Below are 22,745 nucleotides of genomic sequence, written 5' to 3'. Positions count from 1 at the left end.
GCAATTTTGCATTATACGAAAGTGATATCATTAATAGTCCTCAATAATTCACATTATTTGTTTACTTTCCGGATTTATGAATTTGAGTACTAGTTAGAAACATACTGGCTACTACCCATAGTAAACAACTTCAAGAACTTGAAGAACTTGCGCGTAAAATTTTCTTTGAGTCGAGCCTGAGAGTCGTTAACTCATGCGGGACCGGCATAGGGTCAATTATTAGGTACGTCTTCACACACGGGTTTATTGAATTACAACAACGCTTTTTGGCATTGCGCCATCTTCAGTGAAAAACTAGGAGAAAATAGTTGTTCCTGGTTCCTCGCTGAATATGGCGCAATGCCGAAACGCGCTGGAGAAATTCAACAAACCCGCGAGTGAAGACGGACCCTATAACTCATAAGCGACACTATGCGTGTCCAGCATGAAAATTTCCCTATTCAATAAATCTTTTTTCCGTCAAATTTATCAATTACCCCTTTTTCTTTCTCATCATATTGACTCTTTTTAATTTCAAATTGTTTCGTTTCAAATTAACATTTTTAATTTTAAATTATCCCTTTTTAATATCAAATTAACTTTTTCTTTAATACAAAACCTAGCAAATGATATGAAATGTTAGCGCTTAACTAAAATTCTTGTATATAAAAAAATTAGGCTTTGAGAAAACCATGTGCATATTAATTACAATTAAAAATAAAAATGATATTTTTCTACATATCAGAAACTCTTCTAAAAGTCCAATTATTTTATATTAAAAAAAAAATTGAATTATTCAGGAATTTTTGTTTGAGTGCTTATGTTTCATACCGTCTCCTAAGATTTATGTTTTAAGAAATGAGTTAAGAAAGTACAAAAAAAAGATGGTTTGAATCATAGAAGAAGAAAGACGATATGGATTTGGGAAAATGTTGACCAATTAGTTACCAAATATTTTTGGTGGGTCGACGCTTTCTTGATCATTTTGAACAATTTAAAGTAAAAAAATGGTTAATTTGATATTAAAAGAGTTAAATAAATTTCAAAGGGTTAGTTTGAAAAAAGGGTTAATTGGAAGATAAAAAGGGTTAATTTAATCCATTTATGTCTTAGTGGTAAATTGACCAAGTTACTTCTGTTAATTAATTATTCTTGTTATGTAAGGTCTTGGTTGAGACATAAATGTCAATGTCACGAGCGGGATTCGAACCCACGAGCTTCGGCTATACGCCGCTGTTCTACCACTTGACCTACAGCTTGGAAGAGCAGCGGCGTATTTAGCCGTAGGTCGTGGGTTCGAATCCCGCTCGTGACACTCACTTCAACCAAGACCTTACATAAAAAGAATAATTAATTCAAAGGTTCATTTAATATTAAAAAAGGATAATATAAAATTAAACAGGGTTAATTTGAAGATAAAAAGGGTCGATTTGACGGAGAAATGTTGTAATAGTAATTAATATATATATATTGCATATAATAATATTAATAGTACGATACCTAAATAAAGCGTTAAATTGTTGTATTTTTTCCAACTTTTTTTTTACTTTTGGATTATATAATATTAATACATATGGACAAAATAATATTAAAATTTTCGAACAATCATTGGATCAACTGGAAAAAGACAATTGAAGAAATATATATTTAAAAAAATCAATTCCTTTTTTTACCGGAAATATGAATAAAACGATGGATTCAAGAGTTCTTATCCATTGAGGCCTAACACACTGTTAAGTTAGCAAAGCCGGGGGCTTTCTCGCGGATGACCCACGCTTATGATATTAGGTTAGTCCTCAATCCAAGAAAGCGGATTCACATAATCTCAGTGCTCAATTTTTTTTCTTCCAATTCCGGAAATTTTTATCTTAGAAACCGACCCGGTTTCCAGTTTGTGCGGAATTAACGATTTACTTCAGGACGGTGTTTTGATTGTGGTCTAGGCCGTTTTAAAATTCATGCCCGCCCACTTCATTCTCTCTCTTAAGTTGCTTTCTACATTGCCTACTTTCAGGCGAATGCCGTGCCGATTGAATTTAAACTCGGAGTCGGTAATTTGGCGTTGCTCGAGGCTGATTTCTAAAAGCGTTTTTCCCGTTGGTGAAGAGGCGATTTTGCAAGACGCATGTACAAAACCTCACCTGGGGGGAAAACCGTTCCACACCGTGTCCCAGTTTTAGCGGAGACAATTCTCCAGAAGGGGCTAATTAGCTCTTGCCCCCTTTGCAAAAGTACTACTTAAAATATTGTTTCAGATAAATCAGTTCGCGTGGCTGACAAAATGATTCATTTGACAACAAGTAATGAATCATTTGGGCCAGTGGTACTATATCTTATACGATACATAAAATGAAACATTAACTTTTTATTACTTGATTTTGTTAATTAAACTTCATGAGTTGTTAAACAAAATGAAATTATAGTTTAAATAAACTAGTTCAACTTGAAAAATGTTTTATTTTTTCTTGGATATTCACAGCATCATCAAAGTGATCAATTTTATTAAAAAAGAGGACAAACTTCCCCCTGTGAAAGTTGTTAATTTGTAAGAAACTTCACAAGTGCTTTTAGTCTTCCTTTTCAAAATTTTCAGTTAAATAAACTATAAAACATAAAGAAAATATTGACAAAGAAAAATAAGTCATACAAAAAACATACATGCTGATTTACCTACATATACTAGAAACCTTTTAGTGAAAAAAACAAACGAATGAACAAAATAATGAATGGGCAAATGAATACAACAAAAATCCAAACTGTACAGACACACAAAATATTAAACAAACATAACAACAAACTATTAATAAAAAAATAGAAATATGTATAATAAACGGAAATGCAAATGGCGGGATGATACAAAACAAAAAATAATTAAAAACCAATTAGTGAGCAAATATAAGAGCAAACAAACGGACACATAAAAAAACGGATGTATGAAACATGACAAAATTGGAAAAAATCCAACGTTTTATGAATATTTGAATTAATGATTCTTTTTACGTAAGGTCTTCGCTGAGATGAAATTCACGAGCGGGATTCGAACCCACGACCTTCGGTTATATATGCTATATATAGTATTCTGTAAGCAAGCCTTTTCATCTCAACCAAGACCTTAGATAAAAAGAATAATTAATGAAAATAATAAGTTCAATTATGACCACTAAAAAATATGGTTTTAGGGATAAACGAAACGAAGTAAGAATGATGCGATAAAACAAAAAGAATAAATTAAAAAGACCAAAAGAGAAAAGTACATTTATAAATCGCAAAGAATAAACTAACGTATAAATAAACCATGAACTATTTTACGCATGGAAAAAGAACAGTTATCTACTGGATGTTGGACAAACAAAACAAAAAATCAAAGAAAGTATCGACATAATAAAAAAAAATGAATGAAGGGATTTACAGATGGAAAGAGGTATTTCACGTATAAGATGAATTATGAGTTAAGAACCCAGAAAAAGACTAAAAAAATGAACGAACTAATCGGTAAGGTAAAATAGACAAATGAAAAGAAAGTTTTACAAAAAAAAAATAAAGAAATAAATTAAGAAAATATGTACATAATAAAAAAATGAATGAAGGGATTAACAGATAAAAAGAGGTATTTCACATATAAGATGAATTATGAGTTAAGGACCAAGAAAAACCGTCTGTACAGCAAAAAAAAGGAACAAATCGGTAAAGTAAAATAGACAAATGAAAAGAAAATTTTACAAAAAAATGAAGAAATAAATTAAGAAAATATCTACATAATAAAAAAATGAATGAAGGGATTAACAGATAAAAAGAGGTATTTCACATATAAGATGAATTATGAGTTAAGGACCAAGAAAAGCTGTCTGTACGGACTAAAAAAATTAACGTACAAACCGGTAAATTAAAATAGACAAATGAAAAGAAAGTTTTACCAAAAATAAAGAAATAAATTAATGGTAAACAAATGTATGCACAATTGACAAATTAAATGATGAAAGAAATGCGAGCTTAACGAACAAATAAATAAAAGAATGAAATATTGAATAAACGAACGAGCAAAACACACATGGCAATGTTGGGACTGAGTCGGTCTTCAAGGAAGTTTGAATTCCCCTGTAAAAAAAAACTCAAATATTTCAATCTGTAGACATATTTAAGTTTTGCCTGTTTTGCCCTGATGACTACCTTAAAATAGGTCGAAAGCATAGCATTAACAAATGAATTTGTCTTCTTCAAGACCAAACCTTGATGCAGAGTGTTTTTGAGTGAAAAAGTAGTCGATATTTCTAATACTGACAAATGTACGAACACTTCATGAAAATATGAAAAATGCTATTGGTTAGTTATGCGGAATAGATACCACGATCTCCCTCATTTGGTGTGTTTCGCCTTCTCGACATGTTGAATAATGTAGCTCTTTTTTTTAAATTTTCAAAATGGCTGAGGCGATTACTCGTAATAAGTGTCTATCTATAATATTTAAAGTTTTAGCTTTTGTGAAGAAACAAAGTTGAAAAATAATCTATTAGGTTGCGAGGTCCGATTGACCAAATAAATTCTTTTCAATTATTTAATCTTTAATTAAGGTTTTGGTTGTGTTAAAAAAAGGAAAATTGAAAAATGGCAAAAAGGAGGGAAAATTCAAAAGAAGGGGTTCAGATGGGCAGTTAGTGTCTGAGTGGATCGATCATCGAAGTCACGATAGCTCAAGTGGTAGAGCAGCGGCGTATTTAACCGAAGGTCGTGGGTTCGAATCCCGCTCGTGACACTGGCTTTTTTATCTCAACCAATACCTTAATTAAAGATTAATTAAATAAAAAATAATACAGAACTAACTAGTCTGCGTGTTTTGTTTTACTAATTTATCGTTTGTCAATGATTAAATTTAGAAATTTTCTTTTCAATCTCTCCAATCATGTTTATTAAGTTGGCCCAGATTTTTCTACACAACTGTAAATACACATTTACAAAGAAAGACATAGAAAAATAAAAAAGCGTGCCGACCTTGGCCTTGGAACTGTGCTTTCACTTTCTTCCCTTTCTTCTTTCTCCGTTCCCCGTTCTCTTCGATTCACACCATTCAGCCTCCAGTTTTTCTCACTAGGTCACATTTTTATACGAGCGTTCTCTTTTCCAAAACCTTCACCGTCTTTATGGCTCCAGTATGGATAAAAATGTCATTGTAGTTAAAAGAAAGCGTATCGCATTCTATAAGGCGTTTCTCGTCCACCGAGAGATTCGTCCTTTATTCAAATTATTTTCTAATTACTGTTAAGTGCATCAAAAGAAAATTCTATCGCTCTCTCTCCCAGCATCCCTTTTTCTTTTTCTCGCTATTTCTCCTTTCTCGCTGATTCTCTCTTACCCTTCTTACACTCTCACCCCTCTCACTCTTTCTTTTCGCAATCGCTCTCAGTTCTGTCTATGACAAATGCTGCTATCTCTCACACTCTCTCACCCTCACTCCTTCTCTCTCTTTTTCTATCTCTTTCATTTTCTCAATCACTTTTCATTCTTTCTATGACATAAGCTGCTATCACTCTCCCACGCTTCTTACACCCTTTTTTACTCTCTCTCTCTCTCTCTCTCTCTCTCTCTCTCTATCTATCTATATATCAATCTCTCTCGCTCTCTCCTTCTTTTTTGTACACAAGTGACTGTATAGATTGTGATAAAATGATAAATAACACTTTATCTGGAGAAAATATGATGTTCTCTATGACCAGATTGAAAAAATACTTAAACATGATTGCAGTTTTGATTTTATAATATTTTTTTTATCAATGCTAAACTTAGTATTCGCCACAAATAATTTGTTTTTCCGTCGTACAATTACATCCTACTGTAGAACTGTGTAAATAAATCCTGCATATGTAAATACATTTGTTTTTACAAACGGACCAAACATTTATCCTTGGGGAACCTTGTACAAAAAGGAAAGAAAATGAAAGAAAAATACATATTGTGTAGAGATTATTTTGAATTGAATAAAGTGAAAAAAATTGTCGACATTTGCATGCACAAAATTCACAGGCAAAAAAATGACACTAACAGCAAAATTAATACATGCGTACCGTGGAACCAAAATCTTGGACAAAAGAAAAGACCTAAACTGACGATATTGTGTATATTGTACATAGTTTGCGCAAAGAGGGGAAGATACTACATAGAAAAACGTGAAAAGTAAATTAAGCTTGAAATTTAGAACGCAAGTGTGGATAAGATAGACCCAGTGAGTTCGTGAGTGAGGGAGAGAGAGAGGAGAGAGAGAGCGAGAGAGAGCGAGAGAGAGGAGAGAGAGAGGAGAGAGAGAGGAGAGAGAGAGAAAGAGAGAGAGAAAGAGAGAGAGAAAGTGAGATGGAAGGAGAGATTGAAAGATTGATAAATTAGACAAGAGTGGACAAGAGACCGAAACTCATGGTAAACAGGGAGAGAGATGTGAGAGATGGGGCAGGGATTGTACAACGTGACTGAAGGGGTTGGAAAGAGTGGTAGAGACAGTTAACTGAATTTATGTCGAACTAAATGACTTATTCGTTAGTAACATTTTAGGCGTATTAACTATAAATATCACTGTGGAAAGTTAGATAAAGTGGACGGAATTATATGTGATAGAGAATTATCTCACCACCGAAAAGAAAAACAAAAGTGTAAATCTAAATGTGAAACCGAGCAAGACAAATTCCAGTAATTACAAGCGGTCCAGACTTGCATTATGGATACCATAAACGATAAGTGGAAAGACGTTTAAATGTAGAACTGTAGTGGACCAATTACAATAATTACCAACTGGTCAAACGGGTTTATTTTCGGACAACCAATGGAAGAAAAATATGACACGATGACCTCAAAACCGTCATTACTGACTTTCTTTCAGTAAGGATCTTTTTTTTTATAGAGTTTGCTTCATTTTTTATATGTTGAATGATAATTTAAAATTTCTTCTTGAGGGTTTGTATGGTATAGATGTATAGTTTGGACAAATCTCAACAGAAGATGGCTAGAAAAAGAAAAGCGTCAGAACCAATTAACCAGGATTGCCAGTTTAGAATGATCATCAACGACAATAGTGCTATTGGAAAAGTTAATTAAAATCTTTCAATTAATTAAGGTTTGTAGTTGGGATAAAAAAGTTGAAAAATGCAAAAAAGAGGGAAAATTCAAAAGGTGGGGTTGAGATGGGAAATTAGTGTCCGAGTGGATCGAAGTCACGATAGCTCAAGTGGTAGAGCAGCGGCGTATTTAGACGAAGGAAGTGGGTTCGACCCCGCTCGTGCCATTAACTTTTTTCATCTCAACTAAAAACATAATTAATTGAGTTATTAATTGGTCAAGCCGACCACGAAAACTAGTGAAGTTGAATGAAATTAAAATGTATTTAAAATCCATGTATTTTATAGCCTATTTCATTATTTAAATTTTACCTGTCAATTAATCCGCAAGATGGTTTATTTTACAAGCTTATGCCTAAATAGCAGAGTTTAACATCTTTTTAATTATTCATTCCATATATATTTTTTTAAATTTGTCAAACTGAATTCAAATTAGCCAGTTTATAAAGAAAAGGTTTATTTTTCATGTAAAAGCTTACCACATCGATACAGCAACTATAATTTTAGACCTCCTGGCTCCTACCGCTGAATGTGTTGTACGATATGAACTGTACTTGAGTTTTATATGTGTTTTTATTTTTCAGACGGTCAAACGTGCGGTTCTACGCATAAAATTAGCAATGATTAGGTTTAAAGGAAATTTCTCTTTAGTTCACATAAACGTCTTTCTGCGCTGTCAGCTCCATCCATGGGAATGATTTTCATATTTTTCAAACATATTGCCCAATTGCGGAAATAGAAACTCGACATGTCATCAGGAGCGGAAGAACAAATTAATGAATGATCAAATGACCTTAAAAAGTAACCACATATGGCCCAATTAAACATTAATTATTTAAATCAAAACCGCCTGAATTTGTCTGTGCCACTTCTATTTTGACAATGTCTTGCTTGAAAAAAATTCCATTGTGGTACTTCACCATTATGTTGTAGAAAATACAGGCATTTGATTGCTTAATTTATTTTGGTGACTACTCAATTGTGCGGATTAATGTTTCATTATCTCATAACTTAATTGGAATCAGATCAGGAAGGACGTGAGAATAACTTACGCCAGTGATTTTAATCTGTATCTCGTCCCTTCTGCTCAGTTGGTTGGATAATGACAGGTAATTTCAGCCCGCTATGAGGTGTAGGTTTTAACCTAATCACTACATATTTCGCCAATAAATATTTAATTTTATGGTACATTAACAAATTAACCCTTAAATTACGTGGGACACACCGAAAAACCTGTCTCTCCATGGCACATATACGACCTTTGACCCAAAATTAATGTCAACTTCGTATCACCTCTTCTAAATGGGGTGAACTCTACTTTCTTAACATCTTTAATAACCATCGATAATTAAAAAGTCATTCTTTCTCTATGTGCTACTTTAAGGATTTTGTTTACCAATTCCACTGTATCTCTATCTCTCACATTTTCACTCTTTCTTTCTCTCTCTTATACTCTTGAATTTATCACTTTCTTTCTCTATCTTTCTGTCTCTGAATTTCTATATCTCTCTGTCCATTTACCTCTTTCTATCTCTCACACTCTCTCTCTCTCTCTCTCTCTCTCTCTCTCTCTCTCTCTCTCTCTCTCATCCTTCTAACTTCTTTCGTTTTTTAAAGTGGTTGAATGAACTTTCATAGAACTAACCTAAGGTTAAGGGTAAAATTAGACTGCTCCTTTAATACCTTGTGCACCGTTACCAATATTGGTATATTGTGCAATTTCCTGTTACTGTCTAAAGCTATTAGTTAACCTTGAGGCTTTTTTATTTATTTATAAAAGTATATTTAGAAAAGAAACCAAAATATTACATTTTTTTACAAAATAACAAAATAATGCTTGTAATGGCATGAACTAGTAGTCTGCCAAGCTTGATGCTTTTTATCAGATTTCAAAGCTCTGATAAAGGCTTTAGCTTCTCTTCTTCAGGAGTTGAAATCTTAGCCTGCACAGGCCTTCGTACTAACAGAAGACATATCTCCACAGGCATGTTTCTACTGCTCCGAGCTATGTATATATATCGGAGTATATATATGCCACCGGAGTTTGTAGTCAGCAATTTTGCTGACAATAATTGGGATAATAAGTATGATTGTTATTGTTTGAATTTGTCTCTGTATGAAAGCCAGCATGAAACTGGACGAGTTTAGATTTTGGTTTGTCTATCGTCCGCTTCCGACGGCAGACTTTCCTGCAATTAACGCGCCGGCCGGCGAGGGCACAAAGACACGTCGAAGCCCGCGCTAAGCCCCTGTAAATAGAATGGAACGTTTCGTGCCGGTTGCACTTTCTAGACCATCCATTGTTTCGACAGGAGATGGAACGTTCCAGACCGGAATAAAAAGAAACATCCACGTTCGGCAGGCGAATCACTTTCGTCGGGCGAAACGTGCAGGATGTTGTGAAAGGGATTTCAAAACAGATGTCGGTCCCATGTCGCCGTATTATATTCGTGTTTTTATGTGCTATAATTGATCGTGACCATTTCAGCGGAATATTTCAAGGTGTCAATTAATGGGGTGGCATGGCCAGTGGTTTAGTCAAGTCTATGTGTACTGCTCAAAAAAATCTTTTATTAATTATTTCGAGCTTCGTTAAAAGCAAACATAATGTATGCTTTAAAATGAAATTTGATTACTTTGTAAAAACCTAACGTTTAACAACTAGTGTGCTATTGACCTATTGTCAAAATCACTGGACACTAATTGTCAAAATGGACAACTGATCTTCCCGTGAAGACACCCATTGCATCTATATTTGTATTATTTTAATAGTTATTAGTGTGTGGTGATTAGTGACCGTTAGGCGATGATTATTCAGAAATCGTGAGATGCGGCCTGGTGTGATGTAGGTTTCAGAAAAACATTTTCTTTATCGTGCCAACATTTCGATCTTTATTGAGATCATCTTCAGAGCCTGGGATTTACAAACACTGTTTAAACATGTAGGATGTGGAAAAAAGTGGATTTATACAATGCAAAAAAATATTTTATATATATTCAATCAAAGTATTTCTTTTTTCCACATCCTACATGGTTAAACAATGTTTGTAAATCCCAGGCCCTGAAGATGATCTCAATAAAGATCGAAACATTGGCACGAAAAAGAAAATGTTTTTCTGAAACCTACATCACACCAGACCGCATCTCACGATTTCTGAATAATCAATAGTTATTAGGTTAATTTTTTTATATAAAAGCTTAATAAGTTATGAAGTTAGTTTAATGAAGTCACAGAGATTTTTTAAATTTTTGACGCTTAATGTGGTAGCCATGTAAACAGATTATCCTACTTAGGTTTCTGTAGTCTTTACTCAACGTACCTATGATGTACCTATATCTATCAAATATTTTCAATTAATTTTTATGATAGATTATTGTTTGTATGTTCTGGACTGTTTTTTGTATTCTGTAAAAAAATAATATTTTCTATTGTTCTATGTGATAAACTATCTCCGGCACTCTATAAAGGCTCTCCAAGCTTCAACTCATAACTGGTCTGGGATTGCCAGGATTTCTTAAAAACGTTGGATCTTCGAATAGGTTATAGCTAAGGTTTGTGTCCGGCTACGAGGGATTTCATGCAAAACACCAGCTAAAAATGGAGCCTCGAAATTACTCATAAGACCCAATCCATTTTGTGGCTTAAGCCATATAAAAATAACTGAAATCTTGAAACCAACAAATACTAGAAGCGTAATTCAACCACCAGACAATCAAAACGTCTACTTCTCAAAAACAACACAATGGTAATAACAGGAAATTTCTACTCAACAGAAAATAGCCAAAAAATTTCTAACAAAATACGTTACATCCTCCAGCAAAATTCCACCATAAAAATATCAATAGATGATCAATGTTGTCTATAGGAAGACAGATACATATCCTATCTAACTATCCTGCAGCAGCTAGGAAAAGGTTGTGGTATCTAGGAAAAGCATTTCAATCCAATATAGACCTAGGTACTGAACCTTGTGATCAATTCTGCATTTTATGAAAGAAATCTTCCAGGAAACCTATTAGCAGAGATCGTTCACAACAGAGGAAAATTTAAGTTATAAATTGGGAAACTCCTACTAAATGGAAATGGAAAGGCCTGTAAAGGACACAAGATGCAAGGACTTAAATTATATAACCTCCCATGGGTTAACATAACTTAGCATATAATTGTAAGCGTAAAAAATATTTAAGGTCTGAGTTAAAAAATATTTAATGATTTGAGTTCGTTTTGGTTTACCGGTAATTTCCGTGTATTCAAATATACAGCTATAATGATTCGTTTCCGTCGCTGTGTCCATGTGATGACAGTGCAACTTTAGTGTGACTAATTTGATCGAAATATAACTGTAATTTTCTGTAATAAAAATGATCAACGATTTAAGGCTATTAATTTACCGCTGTTTACTTGTTTAACTGTGCTATGTTGTTGGTTGTGTCAGACCGATGCGCAATATGATAATAAAGGTTGAGAATTTTTAGTGAAGGTCAATCTGTAGAGTGTTTTACATTCCAAACCATTTCTTATTTTTATTTTTTCAAAAAGCACCGAATTAATTGTAAATACAATGAAAGTAGTTTTTTTTTTTTTTAATCAAATCCCTTAACCAAAGGTCAAACGACACGGTTCACGTTATCTGCAATGATGTAAGTCTTCGGTAGGAAGTAGTGAAAAGGGAACAAAAGGGGTTGGCGGGGTGTCTGAAGAAGTTCTAAAGACGCTTCCTCACCGGAGATCTGTACTGGATCAGTTCCGATGACTGGCCGCCACGGGTCGTCGTCAGACGTTTAAGTGATGCTCTTTTTTTTTTTTTTTTTTTTTTTTTTAATACACTTGGATGGAAAGCGATTGATTACGACTCGCCATGCTCGGACGACCTTCTGCCCTGTGTCGTCCCCCTCGGGGGTTAATCGCGGTCACAATTTTTTTCAAGGGACGGTGACACCACGCCGCAGAGCAACGACACTGTCGAAAGAAAGCTGTTACATATATTCAGTGAAGAGGATGATTGGGGTCGAAGCTTTCAGTATTCTCACTTTCACACGACAGTTCTTTATCGCGTTTATCTCGCAAAGAGCACGTCCACAAGCTTTTATGGTGAAACTACAAGCGGTGTCCACGGTCAGAGAAAGACCTCCTTGAGGAATCATAGAGGAGAGAGTCAGTAAGAGAAAAAAGATGAGAGTGGGACCAAGAGAGAGATTGAGAAAAGTGGGAATAAACGAAGTAGCCACGATAGTTGCAACTCGAAAGAGAGTAAATAAAGGAGAGAGAGAGAGAGAGAGAGAGAGAGAGAGACAGACAGACAGACAGAAGGAGGGAAGAAGGGTAAGAGAGTGGTCGACAACAGCTTATGTTATAGACAGAATCGAGAGTGATTGAGAAAATCAGATAGATAAATAGAGAGGGAGGGAGTGAGAGATTAAGAAAAGTGAGAAACAGCGGCTTATCTAATAAATAGAATTGAAAGTGATTGAGAAAAAAGAAAAAGAAAGGGATAGAAAAAGAAGAGAAAGAAATAATGACGGTGAGAGAACGACGGAGAGGGAGTGAAAAACTAAGGGAGTGTTTGACATAGACAAATAGAGAGAGGGAGAGAGATTTAGATAAATAAAACAGGAGAGAAAGAGAACGAGAGACCGAGAAAAAGAGAAAGAAAGAGAGAACGTGCGAGAGAGATAAGACTGATAGGCAGAAAGACAAATAAAAAAGAAGAGATTTATATATATAATAACTTTTTATGTAAGGTTTTGGTTGAAATGAAAAAGTGTCACGAGCGGTATTCGAATCCACGACCTTCGACTAAATACCCGCTGCCAAGTGGTAGTAGACTCTGTCAAGACACTAGGTCTCTAAGTGGACCGAAGTCACGATAGCTCAAGTAGTAGAGCAGCGGCGTATTTAACCGAAGGTTGTGGGTTCGAATCCCGCTCGTGACATTAACGCTTTCATTTCAACCAAAACCTTACATAAAAAAATTAAGTAATTGAAAGAAGTAATTTGGCCGATAGACCACTAAATATAATAGATATATAATAACGTATTATCAAATTTATGTAGCCAAAGAATGAGGCAAGGACGGAAATTTGAATTTAGCTTTAGAATTACTGATTCTACTAATAACTTTTTAAATTTTTTTCCAGTGATCCCTCAGTCATGCTGGTATCGTGGGACGCAATTCGAATGCGGCCTTTCACTATCCTGCGTTATCGAAGGCGGAAAACCACTAGATCTCTGTTCCGGAGGGATGATCTGGAGTTGCTGCGTTTCCAGGGACAAAGCTCACTCGGCTTCAGACCCGGCGTTGGGAGCCGTTGAAAATGCAAGTCAGTATAATCAAAGCGGACGAACAAGACAATTGACGAATTAAAATATAATTAAATAGAACAGGTAGAAACAATGGCGGCTCAAAAAATAACGAGGCGATTTCGCCTTTCTGCCTTATGAATATTTCATTTTGATGATTTCTAAACTGGCTGTTATACATGGAGTCCTCTTCCAGTGTATTTTTAAAATGTTGATTTCCAGAAACAATTATCTATTCATATCACCGACGTTGGCTTTTACTCGATTTTCACTTTCCTTCGTTGTCGAGAATGAAAGTCAGAGATGTCAGTAGATAGTTCAAGTCAGAGACCATGAGTTTTCTTACGCTACAAATTAGCTAATTTTACAGAGTTTCCTCGATCTGACACTACCTATCAAATCCCTCTGGCTAAACTTGATGTTCGGACACTAACTCCCCATCTCAACCTACAGCCTTTCGAAGGTCACTTCAAATGTCGCCGAGAATCGAACCTAATTACACGATTTTTGAAAAATGGCAAAAAAAGAGGAAAAATTCGAAAAGCTGTAGGTTGAGGTGGGGAGTTGGTGTCCGAGTGGATCGAAGTCACGAAAGCTCAAGTGGTAGAGCAGCGGCGTATTTAGCCGAAGGTCGTGGGTTCGAATCCCGCTCGTGGCGCTAGCTTTTGCATTCCAATAAAAACCTTTCATAAAAAGATTAATTAATTGAAAGAAGTAATTTGGTCAATAGACCACAAAATATAATGGGTATAATTAAACTTAATTGAGATAAATGCATAAATAATATAATATATTATGATTTACCTCCTATTTTAAACATGTACGTGACTATTTGACATATAAATTAATCACTTATTTAAAACTATTTTGTTACATTTTTATTAGGATATTTAATTTTGTTGTAATTCACGATTTTCTCGCGTTCAAAATTGAGCTGCATTAAAACCAGCTTCTCTTTGGAATGTCTATTACAATTCATGTCGAGAGATTTGTTTGTAACTCCTTCAAACTGATGATGAGCATTTAATGCTCGAAAACCAGATCACTGTAAACAATCTGCGAGTACAAGGATTATTTACAAAAATTGAATCTACGTATTCACCCCACCTTCATAATTTCTAACAAATTGGTGGTTGTTTTACTTCGTACATATGCAAAACGCATTGGTAAATTTTGGAAAGCCCGAGGAAGTGTTCGTGACGTGAAATACTCCGATTGACAAAAGACCGACGAAGGATATTTCACAATAATCTACCTGTCAATGCCGATTTTAAATAGCTTAATTGCGAGCGGAAAAATATGGTCAGGTAGGACAACAATGGTAGTGTATTTTAACTTTCCCCGCTCTGGTTATTCTATGTAAAAACTTTCGCTTTCGCAATGAAAGGACGTGACATGGACGGCGTGAGAATTTTCTCTTATTACGCACTTTTAAAAACAGACGTTTATTACGACTAATTAAATATACAACGCGTTAGATAATTAGAAACGCGCGAGTTGTAGCGACACTATCCATTTTGATCTAATCGAGTTATTGACATACATATTTCAAACAGAACTGATTTTTTTATCACTAAATAATTTATTTTTACTATTTGGAGATCGTGAGTACAAATACTTTGATTGAATCAAAAATTTTTCTAGAATTGTATAAATTCATTTTTTTTATCTAAAATTTGCTAGGATTGTATAAATTCATTCTTTTTTTCTATCTAAAATCTTCTAGCATTGTATAAATTCATTCTTTTTTTAAATCTAAAATCTTCTAGCATTGTATAAATTCATTTTTTTAATCTAAAATTTTCTAGCAATGAATAAATTCATTTTTTTCACGTCCTACATGTATTTGTAAAATTGAAACAATGTTTATAAATCCCAGCCCCTGAAGATGATCCCAATAAAGATCGAAAGGTTGGCACGATAAAGAAAATCATTTTCTAAAACTCAGATATCGTGAGATGCGGTCGGTGTGATGTAGGTTTCAGAAAAACATTTTCTTTATCGTGCCAACGTTTCGATCTTTTATTGAGATCATCTTCAGGGCCTGGGATTTACAAACAATGTTTACATTTAACAAATACATTTAGGATGTGGAAAAGTGAATTTATATAATGCAAAATATATTTTATATTCAAACAAAATATTTCTACTCCCTCAAAATGTTTGTCTTCTGTGTAATTGTNGGCGCGATAAAGAAAATGTTTTTCTGAAACCTACATCACACCCGACCGCATCTCACGATATCTGAATTACTATCGATTAACGGTCACTAATCTCTACACATTTTCTAAAACCTACGTCACACCACCCGGCATCTCACCATCTCCAAATAATCATTGGCTAACGGTCACTAAACAACACACATTTATTTTTACTACTGATACAATACTACGAAATAAGCATTTTTTTAAATTCACATGACATTGAAAAAGTGCAGCATAAATTCTTAAAATACTGTGCATTTAAAATCCGTTAAACCATAGATGACACGGTTACTATTCCTGTGCTACAGACCAAATTTTCCATATTATATCTGGAAGCAAGAAGGAACACCTATGACTTAATTTTCTTATTCAAAATTGTGAATATGTTGACACCATATTGTAAAATAGAATTTATTTAAATGGCCCTGGCAAAAATACAAGGAGTAACAATTTTTTTACTAGGGTTCGCAACGGAAGAGGTTATATATCAACCCTCGGGGTGCCGGTGTTTTTGAAAAAAAGCCCATTTGTAAGTGTGTCGGGTTCGAATGCAGGGCCTCTGGATTCGAACCCGGGACCTTTACCTTACAGTGATGAGCCTAAACCGTTGCGGCCACCGACCCCCCCAAGCATTATGAGTTATGTAAGTGTCAGTGTTCAGTGAAAGGGACAATTGAGTTATAGTCTATTAAGATCAGAAACAGATTTGCACCTCTCAAAATAATTAGTTTTTCATTATTTGTTAATGTTATTATTGACGCTAATTAATTACTTCATCTGACTGATACTTCTTCATTCCTTACGCAAGATAACATTTTTCAAATAGGTTGGCTCGTAGAAGACGTGACATACTCACCCGATTAAAGATAGGACATGCGAGATTGACACACGGACACTTAGTTTTAGCATATAGAGAAAGGCGTTCTCACCTAATTGAAGTGTGCAATTCCTTGGCTCCGCATAGAGAATTCGTAGGAGTGCCACCAGATAGAAGAATTATGCTTCAGCACGATTGCGAATATTTGGGTCTCATAGTCCTATTCTTGGAGGACACAGGATTGTTTTATTGCATATAGTACTGATAGTCTCGTGTCGCTTTGTCAGTCAGTACTGAGGGTGAACGTACCAATTGGCATGAATGTGCTGTGACAGAGCCGATGGCGGAATATTGAGTACTCCATCGATCCTTAATTAGGTTAGGTATATATAATAGGTATAAAGAGTGATGGAGGAATATCAAGCACCTCCCTAAGAATAGATAAAAATGGAATCTACGCCACTACATGTGAATGCGGAGCCAATTCATAGGACAAACACTTCGAAAAATAAAAGACAAATACAAAGATCGGTTAGGGAAATAGACAAAAGTTTGAATTACTCTCCTTACAGGAAAACTTCCCGAGCCCACAACGATACAGAAAGTTTGAATTTAGTAAAAAGCGTATAACAACGACCATGAACACCTTTGAAAACTTGGAAATATACAAGTGTAACAACAGTTCGCATACGTCGTATACACCGTTGGAAACACTATACCTATTATAATAAAAAGAAGCGAAAATCATGAAGACCGACCAGTACAATACACCATAGGCACCAACAAATAAAGACAACCCTAACACAATCACCCCACCACTTAAGACACATAGAAGATAGCAAAATAAAGAAACATGTCTGACCGACCAGCTAAGATAGACAGACCAGATTGATCAGTAACGACCAAATCATCGAATTAACGAAGATCATGAAGACCAACCGGTACAATACACCAAAAGCACCAACAAACAAAGATATCCCTAACACAATCACCCCACCACTTAAGACACATTGAAGATAGCAAAATAAGGAAACATGTCTGACCGACCAGCTAAGATAGACAGACCAGATTTATCATCAACGGTCAAATAACCGAATTAAACTTTAAATTGTAATGATTTTTATTACAAGTGACTTATCGACACAATGCAATTTAAAGTGGGCCGGTGGTTGAGTGGTTAGAGCGTCCGACGTGTATTTGCCACGCTAACGGTTCTGGTTTCGAATCCCGGCACATGGAATTTTAATTTTTAATGGTACTTAAAAGGTATTGGAAAAGTGGTTCTGCACCTCGCCCGCGGCACACAACGGGTAGTTGGACTTTAAGTTAAGCCTTCCTGTAAGACAGGAATTACTTTACAGTGCAAATTAATGAAAGTGCCTGACAAAACTGCAGACGAGAAAGGACACGTTTGCCAGACCGTCGGAATTAATTTAAAAAAAAAAAATTAAGATATCATCATGCTAATGTTTAAATACAGGGTATCCTGATAATCCGCCTTACTGAAGACGTTTCGATCAGCAAAAACGAAAACTTTTGGTTCGTAAAACCTAAGTTATTGCATTTCAGTCAAGTTTGGATAGTGTTAATGATCAGTTATTTTGACCTAGTACACTCCAAACTCTTTTGTTGTTTGGTCGTTTCCGATCATTTTGGTCTCCCTGTCCTTGTCAATTCCGCTTATCGTCGTTCTAATCAGATAGAAACGTTTCGACTTCTCGCCATTTTCAGTGGCGGGTTTTAGACTAGAATGAACATTGAAGGTGGCGAGAAGCTAAAGTATCGAACAGACCAAAACGAAGATAGGCAGAGGGAAGTGACGAGCAAAGTGCAACTTCAACCTTGTCCATTTTTTTTATTATTACGTTCAACATAGTTTTTTTAGCCTAGACCTGTGTGTATCATCTGATCCGAGTGCCTACAATACATTGATTTCTTAACTGCTAGATGTGCTTTAATGCTTCTTTCTGCATCATTCTAGCATTTCGGCTACATTTTCTTTATCGATTGTTTAACTTCTTGTTGTCAATGTTTAAATTGTTTAACTTATATTGCATTTCTGAAAGTATTTTCGGTGTATTTTGAAATGTAAAATTAATAAGATGTTTTTTGAGCTCCATTTTTTCTATCTGGCACCTTTATTTTTATAATTATTTAGCGTTTTATTTGCCTATTATCGATTCAATATTGTTATACCATGGTAGTGTAATGTTTATAATTGAGTAGTTGATTTGTACATTTGTAATAAAACTTATATTTAATGTGGCTTGAAATTAACAGTTTTGAATATACTAAAATGTACGAAGCATGATCGATTAGTGGAATTGAGACTAACTTGACTAATTTTAAAAACTTAATTCCACGTTGGGCTTTTGATTTGGTACGTTGTGGTTTCACTTGTGAAAAAAATAAGACGGCCAATCACAGTATTATTGAAGGAATTGAATTGATACCTAAAAAGAGTGTTACAATTGTTATGTCGGGGCTAATTAAGGTGAGATAGAATGGAATGTTGTTGTGCGCAGCTCTGGCGTTCCTGCAGGCCCAGCAGTTCCAGGGCGTCCACCCATTTCACCCGCAGCCACAACAGCCAGAAGAACAGGGCGAGAGTCAGCACGAGTACTTCTGGAACCTTCCTCCTCCTCAACGTCCCAGGCCACCCCATCACCATACCTACTTCCCTCCCATTGCTCCCATTCCCCCGATATCGCCGTTACCCCAGTACCCGCATAATTACCAACGACCCGATTACCGCCCAACGCATTCCACCCCATACCCACCGATAATACATTCTCCGACGTTCCACGACAACCACCTCGGATTTAGGGGTAAACCGCCAACAGTCTCCCGCACCCAGTGCACAACATCGGCCTAAGCACATAAAGCACTAATATGCATCTATGGCCCGCATGAACTAACACTCGACTACAAACCGGAAGTGCACGCGTTTTTATTTTATTTTGCATGATATGTTTTTAGGGTGCGGAGAAATTTATTCAAGAAGCCACCGGATCGTCGGAGGCCATAGTTCTACGTTTGGAACACATCCATGGCAGGTCTGTATTCTCCTATGTGCGTATTTAAAAACGCTATTGTTCAATCAAATCTGTACAGGCGGCGATAATTAAAACCGGCTTCCTGAGCAAGAAACTCTCCTGCGGCGGAGCTCTATTGAACAACAGATGGGTCGTCACGGCAGCTCACTGCGTCGCAACGTAACTAAAACTTTTTCAAAAGGGCACGCTTCGTTTTTGGGTCTTGGGTCATCGCCGGTTTGATGGTTTCATTCCTAGTAGATTACACAAACCGTAGAGAATATCTTTCTCGAGTTAATTGTCACAATGCACGCTTTATTTCTCATTACTTTAATTTATTACAAAATTCATGTGATGTTTCTGATGATTTATTTATTTTTATACGCTTTTGTCTAAACATCAGAACACATCAGACTGAAAAATGTTTCCACCAAACTTAAGCCATACAAGATTACACTGAACGCTTAAATCTAGTTTATACTTAAACGTAATTATTAAATCGCTTCTGAATTGCTTACTCACTCATTGAATTAAATTTTAGGTGAGTATTTTTGCCGATGGGGTTTTTCACGTACTTTTCTCACATTTAAACTTATTTTTTAAGGACGACTAACAATAATCTGAAGGTGCGACTAGGAGAGTGGGACGTGAGGGATCAGGCTGAAAGACTCCTGCATGAAGAGTACAACATTGAAAGGAAAGAGGTAATTATTCAAATGTCCCGTTTTTTTATAAGCTTAATGACGAAGGATCCTTGCTTTTGATGTAATCCTGATTAATAGAAACCTTGAAAAAGATTTATATTAAATATAAAAAAATGGAATGTAAAATAATTATTGTCATATAGGGCTTAACCGTCCAACCACATGGCTGTCCGGACGAAGGGTCAAACCATCTGAAAATTACTTTTCAAAACAATCTGAAATAAAATTCCAAGGGTTCTGCCGGGAATCGAACTCAGATCGTATAGCAAGTGGAATAGGTGAATAGAAAGCCATAGATCCGGCCAGCCCGGCCCACTATACAGGGTATTTCTATTTCAATGCGATACCCACTTTCTCGAAAACGGAGGGTTATAAAAAAAGCTTTGATGGTACCCCATAGTTTTTCCCCAGGATCTAAAAGAAATTATCTAAACCATCCACTATATTTAGTGGTCTATTGACCAAATTATTTCTTTCAATTAATTTATCTTTTTATGTAGTCCATTATATTTCGTGGTCCGATTGACCAAATAACTTCTTTCAGTTAATTATATTTTATGTAAGATATTGGTTGAAATGAAAAAACTAGTGCCATGAGCGGGATTCGAATCCTGATTACACGACGCAGCGGCGTATTTAGCCGAAGGTCGTGGATTCGAAACCCGCTCGTGGTACCAGCTTTTTAATTTCAACCAAAACCTTACACACAAAGATTAATTAATTGAAAGAAGTAATTTGGCCAATAGACCACTAAATATAATGGATTTAATAAGTAAAACGAAGTATAACTTCACTAACAGCTCCCCGTGGCCACTTCAAATGTCGCCGAGAATCGAATCCTGATTATACGACATTTGAAAAACGGCAAATAGGAGGGAAATTCGAAGTTGTAGGTTGAGATGGGGAGTTGGTGTCCGAGTGGATCGAAGTCACGCTTGCTCAAGTAGAGCAGCGGCGTATTTTGCCGAAGGACGTAGGTTCGAATCCCGCTTGTGGCACTAGCTTTGTCATTTCAACCAAAACCTTACATAAAAAGATTAATTAATTGATCTAAACAATGATCATGTTCAACCCCATTTATCCGAAACACTATTCAGGATGGAAAGATGTTTCAATCACCAATATTGCTGGGTCCAAATATTTTCCATATCATGTGAAATAAAATGCAAGAAGCAATTTTTATTTAGAATATCAGTATGAGAAGAAGAAAGTACACAAGGAGAATTCATTCATTAAAGAGAAACGAAGAATAGTCTTCAGTCTTTCCTGAAGAGTATCACGTACAGGTACTGAGCTACGAGACCAGAGAATGTTTTTCTTGATTACTAATTCTTCAGATTTACGAAGGGCCTTGAAAACTGCTAATTTCCAGACCGTTACTACCTTTTTAATCAATTATCCGGTATGGGTAAACAATAAATAAATGTGATCAAATGTGCATCTTGCTAAGGGAAGGCATGGTTCAACTATTTTTGTCCCCTTTCGGGAGGTATCCTCTATAGAAAATTATTTATGGTTTGAGATAAGCTTTCAGTTGTATATGCATAGACAGATACTAGCCACGACGATGACGCAAAGACGTACTTCTCATTAAATGGCAATATGTCTTCGACATACTCAACCATCAATTGCACTTGTCTGTGCTTCGCGAACTTCCCAGGTGACCTTCCCAAAAATAAGCAAGTTATAAGCCACAGGCCTAGGTCATCACATTTTTACAGAACTGTAATATGCAATTCAATACTCTTATAATGCCAACGACAAATACTACAAGTGAATTGTAGATTTAGATGTCCATTGGCTTACGATATTTTAAAAGTTCCCGTGTCCCTCTAACGTGTATTCTTGAGATGACAGAAACAATTACAGAATCCTCCAGCGCAGAATGGGTGAAAAAAACACGAGAGAAGTGGATAAACTCAAGGGCGCTAGATACAGTAAACTTATGCTAAACAAAACCCTCAACAAAGCTGGCAAACTCACTGCTGCAATTGGAAAAAGCTAGGACTCAGAGGAGTGATAGGACTATTAACCGGTCAAACATCTACATATGGGCATATTCAACGGTGATTGTGCAGTGAGGAGGAAAAAACAGCCACGTATATCATTTTCGAACGCGAAGCAACCACTCAATATACAAATAACAAAGGGAAACAAACTGAAACAAACTGAAGCAAGGAGAATCAATGATATAATACTCCTTAAAACAAGGATTGAGTTGATTGCACTGAACTAGGAACTAGGAAGGTACAATAAGCCAAAAGGCTGCAGTAGCACAAACCAGCATCCTAATATCCATCACCATCAACCCGTCTAGCTCTTTAATAAGGTTTCATTATTAGTTAATGTTCTTTGTCCTGGTGTCCAGTTCTCCTAACCTTTTCATAAGAATTAAGCACTTCTTTTATACCCTTGGAATATTTCCTTCCTCCTCTTAAAATCACCCCATGGCAAGTCAGAGTCATGTTAACCTTAAAATTGTTTGACTTTAACAGAAATCAGGAGATGAAAAAGATATCGAAAAGAATAAAATGGAATCTGGGGGCGGAATTAATAAATTCACGTAATAAACACTCTAACCAATGAATTAACAATTGTAAACATAATTAGT

General features: G+C 35.6%; 1 protein-coding gene across 6 annotated transcripts in view; it reads left to right on the top strand.

Annotated features, from left to right (window-relative positions):
• LOC106663615 (serine proteinase stubble-like) overlaps positions 1–22,745 on the top strand; it is a 45,959-nt gene that overhangs the window by 21,680 nt on the left and 1,534 nt on the right. For 4 of the 6 annotated variants that reach the window (XM_014388560.2, XM_014388561.2, XM_014388559.2 and 1 more), the window contains 5 exons: positions 13,212–13,394; positions 18,921–19,223; positions 19,375–19,451; positions 19,510–19,610; positions 20,035–20,134. In XM_014388560.2, the coding sequence (XP_014244046.1) occupies positions 13,212–13,394; positions 18,921–19,223; positions 19,375–19,451; positions 19,510–19,610; positions 20,035–20,134 (764 nt within the window). The remainder of the gene's footprint in view (positions 1–13,211; positions 13,395–18,920; positions 19,224–19,374; positions 19,452–19,509; positions 19,611–20,034; positions 20,135–22,745) is intronic. The other 2 variants (XM_014388563.2, XM_014388562.2) reach the window with 1 other exon arrangement.

The sequence above is a fragment of the Cimex lectularius genome, unplaced genomic scaffold (genome assembly GCF_000648675.2).
Source record: "Cimex lectularius strain Harlan isolate CLEC.00 unplaced genomic scaffold, Clec_2.1 scaffold116, whole genome shotgun sequence".
Lineage (NCBI taxonomy): Eukaryota > Metazoa > Arthropoda > Insecta > Hemiptera > Cimicidae > Cimex > Cimex lectularius.
Note: the sequence above shows the minus strand (reverse complement) of the source record. Positions and strands in the feature narration are given on the sequence as shown.